Source organism: Xyrauchen texanus, chromosome 25, assembly GCF_025860055.1.
Source record: "Xyrauchen texanus isolate HMW12.3.18 chromosome 25, RBS_HiC_50CHRs, whole genome shotgun sequence".
In the NCBI taxonomy this organism is placed as follows: domain Eukaryota; kingdom Metazoa; phylum Chordata; class Actinopteri; order Cypriniformes; family Catostomidae; genus Xyrauchen; species Xyrauchen texanus.
Genome location: NC_068300.1, coordinates 9,046,866 through 9,061,562, shown reverse-complemented (window position 1 = coordinate 9,061,562; position 14,697 = coordinate 9,046,866). Strand labels below are relative to the sequence as shown.

At 39.2% G+C, this 14,697-nt stretch overlaps 1 protein-coding gene across 3 annotated transcripts in view; it reads left to right on the top strand.

Annotated features, from left to right (window-relative positions):
* LOC127618713 (G-protein-signaling modulator 2-like) overlaps positions 1-14,697 on the top strand; it is a 40,768-nt gene that overhangs the window by 8,537 nt on the left and 17,534 nt on the right. For all 3 annotated transcript variants that reach the window (XM_052091319.1, XM_052091318.1, XM_052091317.1), the window contains 5 exons: positions 7,029-7,250; positions 7,375-7,510; positions 8,800-8,939; positions 9,339-9,462; positions 13,637-13,752. In XM_052091319.1, coding sequence (XP_051947279.1) covers positions 7,029-7,250; positions 7,375-7,510; positions 8,800-8,939; positions 9,339-9,462; positions 13,637-13,752 — 738 coding nt within the window. The remainder of the gene's footprint in view (positions 1-7,028; positions 7,251-7,374; positions 7,511-8,799; positions 8,940-9,338; positions 9,463-13,636; positions 13,753-14,697) is intronic.

Below are 14,697 nucleotides of genomic sequence, written 5' to 3'. Positions count from 1 at the left end.
TCCATATAAAAGTAATCCATACGGCTCCAGGGGATTAATAAAGGCCTTCTGAAGTGAAGCGATGCATTTGTGTAAGAAAAATATCCCTATTTATAACTTTATAAACTATAATCACTGGCTTCCGGTAACGGCCATCCGCACGTTCACAAGAGAGTCGAGTTCCGGCGTGACGCGTAGGCGTAAGCTCTGGTGAGAAGTGATGAACGCGGAAACACGTGTTGTTTACAGCAAAGGAAAGTGGCGAAAATAAGGGAGTTGTTTTTAGATATACACTGTAGATTTGTATTAGTCTTAAAATGGTGCGTTTGTGCATCTATCCAGTCATTCAAATCGTCCATTCATGTCAACAAACACTCTCAGCCTCTGTTGGCATTACCTCGCATTTCCTGCATGAGCACCACCACGTCTCCTGGCTTGAGTAATTATGGGCTAATTTTCATTTTTGGGTGAACTAACCCTTTAAATTGGAATTTTCCTTATTGCAGTCCGGGGACATGATTAATTGTGTAAATGTCTTTAACACATAATTGTTTTAATATAATTAATTGCACTGAATTGGCGCATTAAATCAACAGCCCTAAATAAAATATAACTCCTTTTCACTCCTTCCTTTTTCTTGACTTCTGCTGTTTTCTTGGCTTACATTATTTCAAGCTCAATTACACTTCCTAGTGCCATCTAGTCTTGGCCTCAGACGGGATGCCTACAGTCCGTGCACTAACCGCCCGATGTGTAAAACGCTTTCTCGATCATTCAGCGAAAATCTGATTGGCTGGTTCGATGGAACTTCTGCGAGTAGACGGACACAGAATGTTTCATAAGAGTTGTGTTCACAATGTTCTGCGTTGATAGAATGAGGGCTTATGGATGAAAGGAGGATGAAAAAAAAATCACAGAATTTTCCCAAGTTTGCAAGTTTAGTGACATCAAATCTTTTAAAGAAATTCAGAGTTTCGTTTGAGGCACGTAGCAGAAAGATGTCAGTGGAATTCTCTATAACTACTTAGACTCTCTACACATTTTTTGCTACTCTCCTGGGTGTTTTCTGTGCAATTGCGGCATTATATATATATATTATTTTTTCTCCCATGCCATTCTTTTATTATGGTATGATACTATCTCCTATAACCCATACCAAGACACACTGTAATGACAAAACCGACTGTTATTGGTCGCTGTACATGTTAGTTCGATGGCTTTTCTTATCTAAATGGGTGGTTTTTGGCCAATTGAAGCGGCTACAAGGGAATTTATTAGGCTTTATTATTGTGTTTACATTTATGATTGTCTTTAGTTCTTAATCTGTAGGCTATTAACAATTTTCCACCTGGTGTCATTGATGGATGCTTGTGTGATGGAGCCACTGGAGACAGTAAATGTTTGGATTTGGGGAGGTGGTTAAATAAGCATTTTTTATCACTTCGTTTAGTTTACAGTGCACTTTGAATTTAGAAATGTCTTTTATGTTTTTTCTGTTTCAATTAATGTATTACATTTTTAAAGCAAAGTCAATAAAGCAAAAAAAATCACCGACTCTTGGCAGGGGGGTTGACGATGTAATCAGATATCGCAATGTTTTTTTTAAAGGTGATTATTGATAAAATTATTTGTACATATTGCCCAGCCCTACTGGCGAGACTAAACACCATAGTGCTCTGCGCATGCATCAATATAACTAGAATGATCTGCACAAATTGTGTGGACTACTTTTATGATACTTTGATGGTTCTTTTGTGTCCTTTCTAGAGTTTGACAGTATGCTTTTATTGTATGGAATAGAACGTGAGTAAATCATAATTTAATAGCACTGTTTCAGAAAAAGGCAGAAAGGGCCACATGGTATACATACTTAAGATGAGCAACATGCGTCCCATATGTTCTGGTGTTTCAGCAAGCATTAGCAAAGCTCATGACTTCATAAAAAGTATGAGTGAGTATATAGAGGAAATTAGTCGTTGGAGAAAACGCCTCAGCCTCTCAGGTCGAGTCCCACTTTACTGAGGATGAAGACATGGAACATGTCGATGCCATCATACTTATGCTGAGGACACTTTGGGCAAAGCGCAGGATTTGAATCTGTCTAATGGATTTCCCCAACGTGGCCTTGATTACCTGATTGCCTGTGTTTGCCTTGGACTCGTTCTCCATGACATTTCACTCTGCTTGAGCACAAGATTAATCAATTATGGCATGCACTTGGATTGCTTTAGTCCTTGACGCAACCTGGAAAACACCCTGTTCTTCCTCTTTTCTCATCTCACTCTCGTTATTAATGGGAAGCGTGACTAGTTCTTAATGTAACTTTATCCAATGGTCCGATTTTGGTTTCTAGATATGGCTCAGGTCCCTCCTTCAATTTAGGTCTATGGGATTTTTCAGCTTATTTTCAAAATGATGTCATTCAAGAGTTATGCTTCCAAACTTAATGCTTAATAGGGGTTTGTTTGAATCCCAACTTAAAGTATGAGATGTAGTAATTGTGAATCTGAACATAGAAAGCTTCTTCGCAGGGGTCGTCCAACCAACTGGTGTATCAGGATTAGGAGCTCAAAGCACTTCAGGGTTTTTCTGTTTCCCCCCCTTTATGCGTGATAATCTTTTCACTCTTAATAGGAATTGACACTTGCCATCAGGTGTCCGTAGATGACACAGTTGTGTTGCTCTTTCACATCTTTTATAGCCAGGCTTACTGTTGACCCTCCGTTTGTGTACAGAACCCAATGTTACCTTCCACAGAATGTCAACGAACATTTTGGATGCTTAAACCCTGTCTGGATAAGCTGCGGAGGAGAAGAACATTCTCACAAGTGTTGAGGGTTGGAAAAGGTCTGGCAGAGGGGGGTCACCCAGGAATTTGTTTTCTTTTGGAAGTGGTCAGTCCAGTCTATAATGCGTCTCAATGGGCAAAGGCCAAAGCCATGGGTCTCACGCTGTATCCCATGGAAAGTTAAACTACATATCTGTCACAGCGGAGGAGAAAAGGTCATCCAAAAAATTGAGATGTCTTTGTTTAGGCAGTGCTTTGGATTTTACAAAAAGAAAAAGGAGAAACGGTAAGGTGTGTTTTTGGTTGTGAGGTTTCCCACTCACAATTGGCATATGGTGGTTGTCAGGGTGTTCAGAAATGGGTTTTTTAAGTGTCAAGTGACTATTTGTTCATTTATATTTTAAAATAGATTTTCTTAGTGAATATTAAATTGTACGTAGTGGCTTGTTTGTAACTATAAAGTAGGAGAAACAGTTGGGGAAGTAAAGTTAGTAGAGTAAAAGAGTGCTATGAAATGTTTTTGGATTTCATTTTTGAATGGCGTAGCTTGGTTCAACACAATGCGAGCTTTTAAGATCTTGTTTAAACCAGTCGCAGACTTTAACAGTGTTGCATAGGGCTGCACAATATGTAGGAAAAATGTGATATGCGATAAGGAGAGGGATAATGCTCTATTCGATATGCGTAACCGATAGTCCTATGATGACATCATCGGAGTGCACCGAACATTGAAACCCCACAACCCAAATATACTGAAGTTTATGCAAGGGAAGAAAAGCACTTGCAATATATCCCAGAGATCACAATCATAGTTGTTTTTGTTCCAGTTTGCATATAAATGATATTAATTTACCGTTAGCTGCATATCCGCAAATGGGACGTGCTCCCATCATTTGAGTCCGAAGTAGTTTTTGGAGAAACATTATTTTAGTCTCCGCTTTCTAATGATGTCTGTGACAGATCGGTGCTACCCATTCAAACGGAGCGGGGCGCAATGCTCTCTCCGACTTGTACCCTCTGTGATCTGTTGAAAGAAACTTACTAAAATGTGTCAACTCTCGTTTAATCGTCCAATCTGTTAATGTTGAAATTGAACGATACTAGGAACGACACAGATGTGAAATTTTATACTGGGTAAAAGGGGAAAACATTACGAGTGGAACTTCCAATATCAATACAATAACCTAACGACTAGAATAGACTTAAATAAAGCCAGATGTTCTTTACCAACGTATCAAATTACACAGGCAGCAAAAGTACGCGTACTGACAAGATGTTAAATTGCAGGTAGAGAATATGATGTGCATGGTGGTTAACTATAAGACCTCTCTACACAAGAAATGCTGTTAGACACACAGACATGTGGTTGAAGAAACACATTTTTTAGAACAGATGGCAGAAAAGCCGTCAATGCGCATGTCTGACACACTGTTTGTTTGGAGGCGTGCAGTCTCGTGGAACACGTGTATTTAAAAGATTCTCACTTTTTAGTGTGTGTGTGTGTGTGTGTGTGTGTGTGTGTATCTATCTATCTAATGCAAGCTTGAAGTACCACCTGTTTACTCCAGAGGGCCGTAAGTGAAATTTAATCTGTATGAGCAACACTCCGTTTATACAGTGAACAAAGCAACCCTTCAGCAGACAAAAACAACACAGACATGTGTTGCGTTCTTGCGTTCAAAATACTTGGAGCGCAAATCCGAACTAAGGGATCTCAAGATGTGTTCTAATTATTAAACCACATTTTTAGGTAACTGTGTCAAGTAGTGTTGTCACGGTACCAAGATTTCAGTTGTCGGTACCAATACCAGTGAAATTTCAAGGTACTCGATACCATTTTCGGTACCAAAGCAAAAACACAAAAGCAGGTTTCTGAACAACACTCTTTTAATAACAAAGTCTACAAAACATTAGCAGCAGAACTAGGAACAAAAATATGCCATTGAGCAACACTTTAATTTAAATATATGATATTTTAATTATAACAAAACTGAACAATGTATGCTTAAAGTATTTTTGAACACTTATATAAGATTTGCTTCAACTTTTGCAACTTTTAATTTACATTTTTACCAAGTACTAAAAAACAAAACCTAAATAAACCAGCATACAATAGAATGAATAAAAAAACAATTTCCACAACTAATGTGCAAAGTGCTCTCTTATTAATAAGGCTGCATATTGCTATTTTTCTTCATGATAAGAAATGCATATGAACATATATATATATATATATATATATATATATATATATATATATATATATATATATATATATATATATATATATATATATAGATATTATGATTAAATAAGTTCTAATCTAGCTGCATTAAGCGTGCGCGCTCGAGGGATGAGTTCCCCCGAGGCGGAGTCTCTCTCAGCTGGGTGCAGTTTCAATCTCTCCCCTGAGATCGGGACATTCGCGCAACTCATAGAAGAGGCACCGACCACACAGAGAAATGCCAGTTTCTGAGTTTTTAGTTATTAACATGATCTGCTTCTGTATTATTTGAACTTTAATAAAGCAATAACGCATTACATTTGACTGCATTTAAGATGTAACGCCGGGATGTTTTCTTTAAAGAGCTCCGCCTCCGCTTATTCCACAATCATTCACTAATACTTTGGGATCTACATAATATAAACTGTGAAAATTTAAACTCACCTGCTTTATTTGCTTGAATAAATCCGGGTGTCTGTCTTTCAGGTGCTTTATTAAGTTGTATGTGTTTCCTCCTATCGTCAGAAAATTGCGAAAGCAGCGTTTACAAATAGGTTTTTGCTGATCTATGATGTTTCCCTTTTCATCAGCCTCAAATTACCTGGCTTTTTCCCACTTTTCATTTTGACAAGATTCAGTTGAGGCTCCGCAGAAGCAGCTTTACTTGCCGCAATCTTTTGCTTGTTGTGAGCGTTCGAAAGTTCCCGCCTCTGCGTGGGTATACGGGTAGACCCGGTACTCGGGTACCAGTATTTTTGACAACACTAGTGTCAAGTTAAATATAATGTTTATGACGCAACGCACCCGAGACGCTACATATGCATGTCTGACGCAGGTGTACATTGAAGGGTCCTTAAACAAGCCCTCATAATAAATCTTGATCTGATTTACAAATTCACTCGTGAAATGAATTGCTGTTTAAATCAGTATATATTGAATTCTTGTTATATGAGGGGCTTTCTCAGCAAATATTTGTATATGCAATTAAATTTGATTAATCGAATTTAAAATGTTAATCAATTGACTGCCCCAATAAATAAATAAATAAATAAATAGATATATATATATATATATATATATCACACACAGTCAAAGTCATTATGCTTCCGAAGCAGCTAAACTGGGTGCTGGGATGAAAGGTAATAAAACACCAACATTAACCTGCAACAACCCACAATAAGTGAGGTATTTGCCCGGGCAATGAAATACCCGACCAGCCCATGATGGAGAGGATGCATGGATGAAGTAGGTTCGTTGTCAAAGAGATGTTGCCCTTTCAAAATGTTGAAATACACACATTTCAATTGCACTTAATTTTTTTCAGTTTCATTTGAATTTTTAGCTTAAGATGATTTAAAATATAAAGATCAAAGTTTGAAATCAAGCCACCTTGCATTATTGTGTAGGCTAATTCTTAACGAAAATGACCTCATAGTACCACTTAGTGTCCAACCAGTGGTAAAACTGGTGTTAACTGGTTTAAACGTGAACCCTGCACCTGTGTTAAAATGATGATATCGTGGCAAGTCTACTCATTGGTCCAAAATGTAATGTATTCTGATTGGCTGCAAATCTGTCGCTTTGGGCATCACTTTGCTTTCAGTGGGGATCTAAAAATGACAATGCATTGTGCCAGGCTAAGACAAGGTATAAAACCCTTATCTATGCATAACACGACAAATACAACATGCATCCTACAAAAGTGTATGTAAGGTCTCAGCAGAGAGCCCCTATAAGACATCATCCCTTAGAATATACCCTCTTTAGCAATAGACCCCATGAGCTCAACACTGTAAAGAAACTACTGGTGCACAAGTGTAAGTGTAAGGAACTGTGTGGGAAAAGGAAATTACTTTAAATGACAGTCAAGGTAGAATCTGGTCAATTTCGGAAGCAACGTGTTACTGTGTTTGCATTCCTGTTATAGTAACAGTTCAAGATGTTAGACAGAATTTAACAATTTCTGCTTCTGAATCCTTATTCATGAACTCATCTATTTCATGCACTTTTCTAACCTCTCTCTACCGCCCCCTGCAGGATGGAGGCCTCCTGTCTGGAGCTGGCTCTGGAAGGTGAGCACCTGTGTAAAGTGGGGGATTACCGTGCGGGCGTGTCTTTTTTTGAGTCTGCCATCCAGGTGGGCACAGAAGACCTCCAGATTCTGAGTGCCATCTACAGTCAGCTGGGCAACGCCTACTTCCACCTGCACGAATATAATAAAGCGCTGGAATACCATCAGCATGATCTCACCCTCACCAGGTCTGAATTAGGAATGTTCTCTCTCTGTTTTAAAGCTGGTCTCTATTACATTACTTAAACTTTAATATCTTAAGTTCAAAATTATGTTCCTGCATAATTGTTGCTGTATTGTGTATTATTTCAGAACTATTGAAGACCAGTTGGGAGAGGCTAAAGCTAGTGGTAACCTTGGAAACACGTTAAAGGTTCTCGGTCGCTATGACGAAGCAGCGGTTTGTTGCCAAAGACACCTGGACATTTCCAGAATGCTCCATGACAAGGTTAGTATCTGTAACATGACCAAAGGGATTTAAAGGGATAGTTCACCCAAAATGAAAAATGATTTCCTCATTTACTCACCATCTTGTCATTTCAATCTTGTTTGACTTTCTTCCTTGGAACAAAAACATGAATGAAGAACGTCTGCTCTTTTCCATACAATGAAAGCATATTGTGACCAGGGACTGTCAAGCTCCAATAGGACACAAAAGCAACATAAAAGTAGTCCATATGCATAACATACTGTATATTGATCACTTGGCATGTCATGTTTGTTTACAAGACATGAGAGAACCAATGGAGAACCAATAAAAACATGAAGGTTTTCTTACTTATGCTGAACACAACGATTTTTACAATGATGTCAACAGAGTCCAAAGCTTTGAAGCTATAAAAATCACATAAAGGCGGCATAAAATAAATCAATAAGACTCCAGTGGTTAAATCCATGTCTTCAGAAGTGATATGATAGGTGTGGGTGAGAAACAGATTTATTTTTAAGTCCTTTTGTTACTAAAAATGTCCACTTTCAAAATGTCCTAAGCTCTCTTTTCTCCTAAGAGTTCTTCTTCTTTTTGGCTATTCTTCGTACATATCGCTACCTACTGGGCTGGAAGGAGAATTTATTGTAAAAAAGGATTTGCATATTGATCTGTTTCTTATCCACACCCATCATATCACTTCTGAAGACATGGATTAAACACTGGAGCCTTTTATGCTGCCTTTATGTGCTTTTTTGAGCTTCAAAGTTTTGGACCCTGTTGACTTGTCTGGATAAGAGCTGAAATAGTCTTCTAAAAATCTTAATTTGTGTTCAGCAGAAGAAAAATAGTCATACACGTCTGGGATGGCTCAAGGGTGAGTAAATGATGAGAGAATTTTCATTTTTGGGCAAATTATTCATTTAATTCATATGGGCTACTTTTTGGAAAAGAGCAGCTCGGAAGGTCCAGCAAAATCTTTTATTTCTTGTTTCATGAAAAACCTTCATTCGAGTAAATGATAACTGAATATTTATTTTTGGTTGAACTGTCCCTTTAAATTTAGCTTGAATAGTTTATGACCAAGTAGGCCTTGCTTTTGAATGTGCTTTAAAAATGTTTTTCAAATGACAGTCAAATTTGTCGCCCTGTTATCTGGGCAGACGCTTGGTCTATATGATTTTTTTTAATAGACTGTAAACTTATATGCAAGGCGTTGATCCATGTTAGGTGTGTAATCAGCTGTGGTTGCTTTCGGTGGATTGATGGCTGTATGTTATCTGTAATTGTGTGTGTGTGTGGTTTTGCAGGTGGGGCAGGCTCGGGCGCTGTATAATTATGGGAATGTGTACCACGCCAAAGGGAAGAACATATGTTGGAGTGGTATGGACCCTGGAGAAGTTCCGGAGGAGGCACGCATCGCTCTAAAGAAAGCAACCGAGTACTACGAGTGAGTGAACAGAGAAAGAGCAACCCGCATATGTTGTTTTCATTCCTTTTAAGGGCTAGTTCACAAAATGGGAATTCTGGCGTCATTACTCACCCTCATGTTGTTCCAAACCTGTATGACTTTATTTCACAGTAGAACACCAAAGGAGAAGTTTAGACGAATATCTTAACAACATGAGGGTGATTAAACGATGACTGAATTTTCATTTTTGGGTGAACAAACTTTAGACAACACACATGTGCAGAAAGACAAAAGATTCAAGCCTCGACAAACATTATAGAGATTTGTTTACTCTCGTGGACTCCTAAGACTTGAGAATCATTCAGGACTGATAGAATTGGCTGAGCATTTTCTGCATTGGTTCACTGGTTTGTCTGTCCTCTACTTCTCGGTTTGAAGAGCGAACCTGGCCTTTGTGAAAGAGTTAGGGGACAGAGCGGCACAAGGCAGGACCTACGGTAACCTTGGCAACTCGTATTACTTGCTCAGAAACTTCCAGGAGGCTGTTCTTGCTCATGAGCAGGTATGACAAGCTTTTATGTGTAGTTAATAAACTGGGTTAATGCACAACACCATTATGATGTCAATTTAAGGGGGCTTTCACACTTGGTTCGATTGCCTGTTCCGAACCCGAGTTCGATTGCTCCCCCCTCCCCCCAATGGACTGTGTTCACATTATATATTTGTATCCGAACCGCGGTACGCTTGCGTCATCAAACTGCAGCTGGTGCGTAATCGTGTTGCTTGATAACCGCGAAATGAAAAGGCGTCAAAATGAATAGACTTGCTCGGTTCACATTTGTTCTTCTTTTTTTTAACCTTTTGGTTTTGTTTTCAACATCAAGATACAGAAACACACTTGCGTCTGTCTGCCGCAAAAATACTGAAATCGTTCAAAAGACAGCGGGCTGTCCGCCGAAGACAATTTTTGCGAAGGCAAGCAGAAATCATCTCTCTGCTTGCACACACGCATGCACGCACGCACGAAAGAGCTAACGTTTATCAAATATTTCATCGGAAGACCAAAGTAAACCCTTTCCGCTCATTTTGAAAGTGACGCGTGTGAGACTGACGACCACATTATACGTCATCAATAGCGGTTCACTTCCGCGGTTTGGTTCGATTGCGTTCATATCAGCAGCGAACCGTACTGGAGTTCACATGAACCGTACCCCAGACCACCTTTTTAAGCGGACCCGAGTACGGTTCGAGGGTGCGCACCCGAGTTCGGAAGACAGCGTTCACATCATCCAAACGAACCGAACTCTGACGTCATTCGAACCCGGGTGCACCAAAAGTGCTAGTGTGAAAGCCCCCTAATTGCACAAATTGTAGGACTGAAGGACTTGTGTATTCCTAATGGAGCACTCAGAGTTTTCAGTTACCGATGTCATTGTAAAAATGCGCTATTGACAGTCAGCAATGATTAATTTTATTCTGCGAGTGTAAGCATCCAGTTACAGGGGATTATTGAGAGAAAGCGAGCAATATCTGGCTGGTCATATATGATCTTGTCAAGCTCACGAATGTTATGTATGGGTGTTTTCACACTCAAGGCCTCTTTAAACCTGTGCATGCCTGAAACCTCTGTTCCAGCCGAGCAAGCTTTTTCAGGTGCACAGATTTTCTTTCACCGGACCATGTCCATTTTCCATGTAAATGGCTATTGTAGGCCATGAACAGTAGCTAAATAGGCTACTTTTGAAAGAAGTGCTGGTTGTTTAATTGGTTAAATCTCTCTTATTCTGCAAGTGGATGCCATTTTTAGACAATATATACAAAATTAGCGCAACTTTTCAGCACAGTATTTACACTTGGCTTACCTGCAATTATTTTCAACAATGTGCCGACTGTTATAACATATTGGGTAACTTAATAAGGTTTTCTCTTATTGGTCTTATTGTATTATTCAACAAATATGTCTATATCGGCTAACAATGATTTTGTGAATGTCTTTCATTTGTTTTCTGTTTAATGTACAAAGGCAATATTCACACGTTTTTCTGATGGTTTCATAGTTTTTGACTAGCCGACTCTCAAATTTCCATTTAAACTTTAGTGAAATAAGTCGTAAAGCACATTTCTAATTGAAATCGCGATATGGCGACAAAATGCTGTGTCTGATTGTTCGCTTCGTTCAGTGCCGCGTGAGCGAGCAGAGCCCTCGTGGAGGCACACACTGAGGTGGGCAGTAAATGAGATGATTCGAGGTTTACCATATTAATATACAAAACGCAAAGCTTGTGAAAGCGATCCCTTCCCAGATGTTGGATGGAGATGCAGTAAGCTTGTGTCGCTGTCTTTGCTCGGTATTTTTTTTCTGCTTTGTTTTTGCCGATCACATGCCTGAGTATGTGTAACGGGAGCCAGCTGTGCAGCCAGCCTCCTTGTTAGAGCACCCGCCTCCCACACTGGAGACGCCGGTTCGAGTCCCGCATGGAGCGGGTAGAACAGGAGCGTCACAATGGTGCCGTGACCCGGATGGGAGTGAGGTTTAGGGGGGTGAGTGTAACGGGAGCCAGCTGATAGATAGCTGTGCAGCGTGTAAACCTCACTCTCCTGACCTCAAGAGGTGCACTAGCGACTGACGCTAGAGGCTGTAGCCTTTAGCCTCCTTGTTAGAGCACCCGCCTCCCACACTGGAGACGCCGGTTCGAGTCCCGTACGGAGCGGGTAGAACAGTAGTGTCACCTATACATGAAGCAAATTAAAACTAAAAGAGTATCACCAAGTCATCGTAGTGCACATGCTTTGAACACGTTCTCATCCACTTGCGGTCAAAAGATTATACTTTGAAAGGCAACACGGTCAACTGGGTGCGATCCGATCTGGAACACAGAAAAATGAAGTATACCTTGGCCTTTACCACCATAGTAACGCAAGAAGGCATGTAATGTATGTTCAACCAGACCGTGCGTTTGCAAAACGATACATCGTTGTACGCGGACTTGCAAAAAGTGTGTTTCTGGCCTAAGACAGAGATGGCTAGAGTCTAATCATCTGAGTGCACTTTTTAAACACATTTTTCAAATATACTTTTCTACTACACTGCCTGGCCAAAGAAAATTGCCGTTTGGATTTAAGTAAGCAGATACACAAGAGTCTATGATTGGATCGTTATTACAGTGATTAATGTGTTTCAGCTGGCAACAATTCTTTGAACCCAAACTGATGAAGTGTGTGTAGCATCTCATGTCTTAAAAAGCCATGTTGAAAGACGTATCCTGTGGTTGTGGAAAAGATGTTACTATGTCTCAGATGGGGCAAATTATTGGCCAGCTTCACGGAAGAAATTTGGTCAGAAAAACATCTTGAATGATCGTGATCGGAGATCACTAAAACGCTTGAAGCCACATCATAAAAAATCGAGAGTAGACCTCACGGCTATGTTTAATAGTGAAAGTTGGAGCATTTCTACACGCATGAGATGAGAACTTACACGATTGGGACTAAACAGCTGTGTGGCCACAAGAATGCCACTTGTTAGTGAGGCTAATCAGAAAAACTATGTCAGTTTGCTAGAGAGTGCATAAAGATTGGACAAATTGAAAGCAATGGAAAAAGGTCACGTGGTCTGATGTGTCCAGATTTACCCTTTACCAAAGCGATGGGCACGTCAGGGTAAGAAGGGAAGGACATGATGCACCCGTCATGCATAGTGCCCACTGTACAAGCCTCTGGACGTGGTGTTATGATCTGGGGTTGCTTCCATTGGTCAGGTCTAGGCTCATCAACATTATGCAGCAATAAAATGAAGTCAGCTGACTACCTGAATGTACTGAATGTACTTCTCGGACAAAAATGAATACAATTCTTGATGGAAATAAATGTTGTGGCATAATGTTGTCGAAACAATGCCACGACAAATGCTTGCCTTAATCTAAGCTAAAGGCAGTCCAAACAATATTTGTGTGTCCAACTTTTTTTGTGGCCAGGCAGTGTATTACCATTTCTTTCTGTTTAAAAAGTTTAGCAATCAATAAAATATATATATATATATATATATATATATATTTCTGCATATATACAGTGAAATAATTGTTTTCACATATACCAGCTAAGGTGGGGTCAGAGTGCATTTCTCAGCCATGATACGGCACCCCTGGAGCAGATAGGGTCAAGGGCCTTGCTCAAGGTGTTGTTGGCGGTGTTGGGGCTTGAACCCCGACCTTCTGGTCAGTAACCCAGAGCCTTAACCGCTGACCCACCACTACCCATAAATGTTATAATGATAATATGCATTGCAAGGAAGGAGATATGATTATTCAGAAATTAATATATATTTTTAAATAATATTTGAAACTATATAGAATGATCTAGTTGTCTATAATAATCAATAAAAAATAAAAAAATCACTATTAATCTCATGATACTGTAAATTCTACAAATGTTAACTTTCTATTTTTATTTATTTATTTTTTATTATTTATTCTCACTTCACATTTAACTTTTAAATTTTTCACGGACCCAGTAGCACACCCTTGTGCCCCCTGGGGGTCCCTGGACCGCAGTTTGAAAACCCTTGGTATATACTATTAATTTTGTACAAAAAGTATTATAATGACAATCATTTTTATTGTATATGAATATTATAATCACAGTAATGATTATTGTATATTACACAGTTAAAATGAACTAAATGTGCTAGTGTCAATATGAAAATAAATCATGCTTTCTTATTTTCTATATTTTTACAGCGTCTCCTTATTGCAAAGGAGTTTGGTGACCGGGCAGCCGAGAGGAGAGCGTACTGCAACCTTGGAAATGCGTACATATTCCTTGGGCAGTTTGAGGACGCAGCTGAACATTACAAGTCAGTTTGCCATTTTATTGGTACTGTTTTATTTTATTTTTGTTTTATTTGTTTCATTTATTTTCTGTAGAAAGAGTACTGGAAATGTGGATCAATAAGTCTTGGCTAGTTGTAGGGCCACTGCACTGTTCCCATTTCACTGGTTGCATTTCAAATGCATTTTAAAAGCTTGTAGTGACAAACCTTTAGTGTTTGTTGAAGCAAAGACTTCTTTTCAGATATACAGTTGAAGTCAGAAATTTACATACACTTAGGTTGAAATCATTAAAACTAATTGTTTAACCACTCCACAGATTTAATATTAGCAAACTATAGTTTTGGCAAGTCGTTTAGGACATCTATTTTGTGCATGACATGAGTAATTTTTCAAACAGTTGTTTACAGACAGATTGTTTCACTTTTAATTGACTATATCACAAATCCAGTGGGAACTAAGTTTACTGTGCCTTTAAGGAGCTTGGAAAATTCCAGAAAATGATGTCAAGCCTTTAGAAAATTAGCTTCTGATAGCTGCTGTACTGAATTGGAGGTGTACCTGTGGATTTATTTTAAGGCCTACCTTCAAACTCAGTGCCTCTTTGCTCAACATCATGGGAAAATCAAAAGAAAGCAGCCAAGAAAAAGAATTGTGGATTTCCACAAGTCTGATTCATCCTTTGGAGCAATTTCCAAATGCCTGAATGTTCCACGCTCATCTGTACAAACAATAGTACGCAAGTATAAACACCATGGGACCACGCAGCATCATACCGCTCAGGAAGGAGACACATTCTGTCTCCTAGAGATTAACATAGTTTGGTGCGAAAAGTGCAAATCAATCCCAGAACAACAGCAAAGGACCTTGTGAAGATGCTGGAGGAAACCGGTAGACAAGTATCTATATCCACAGTAAAACAAGTCCTATATTGACAGGAAGAAGCCACTGCTCCAATACTGCCATAAAAA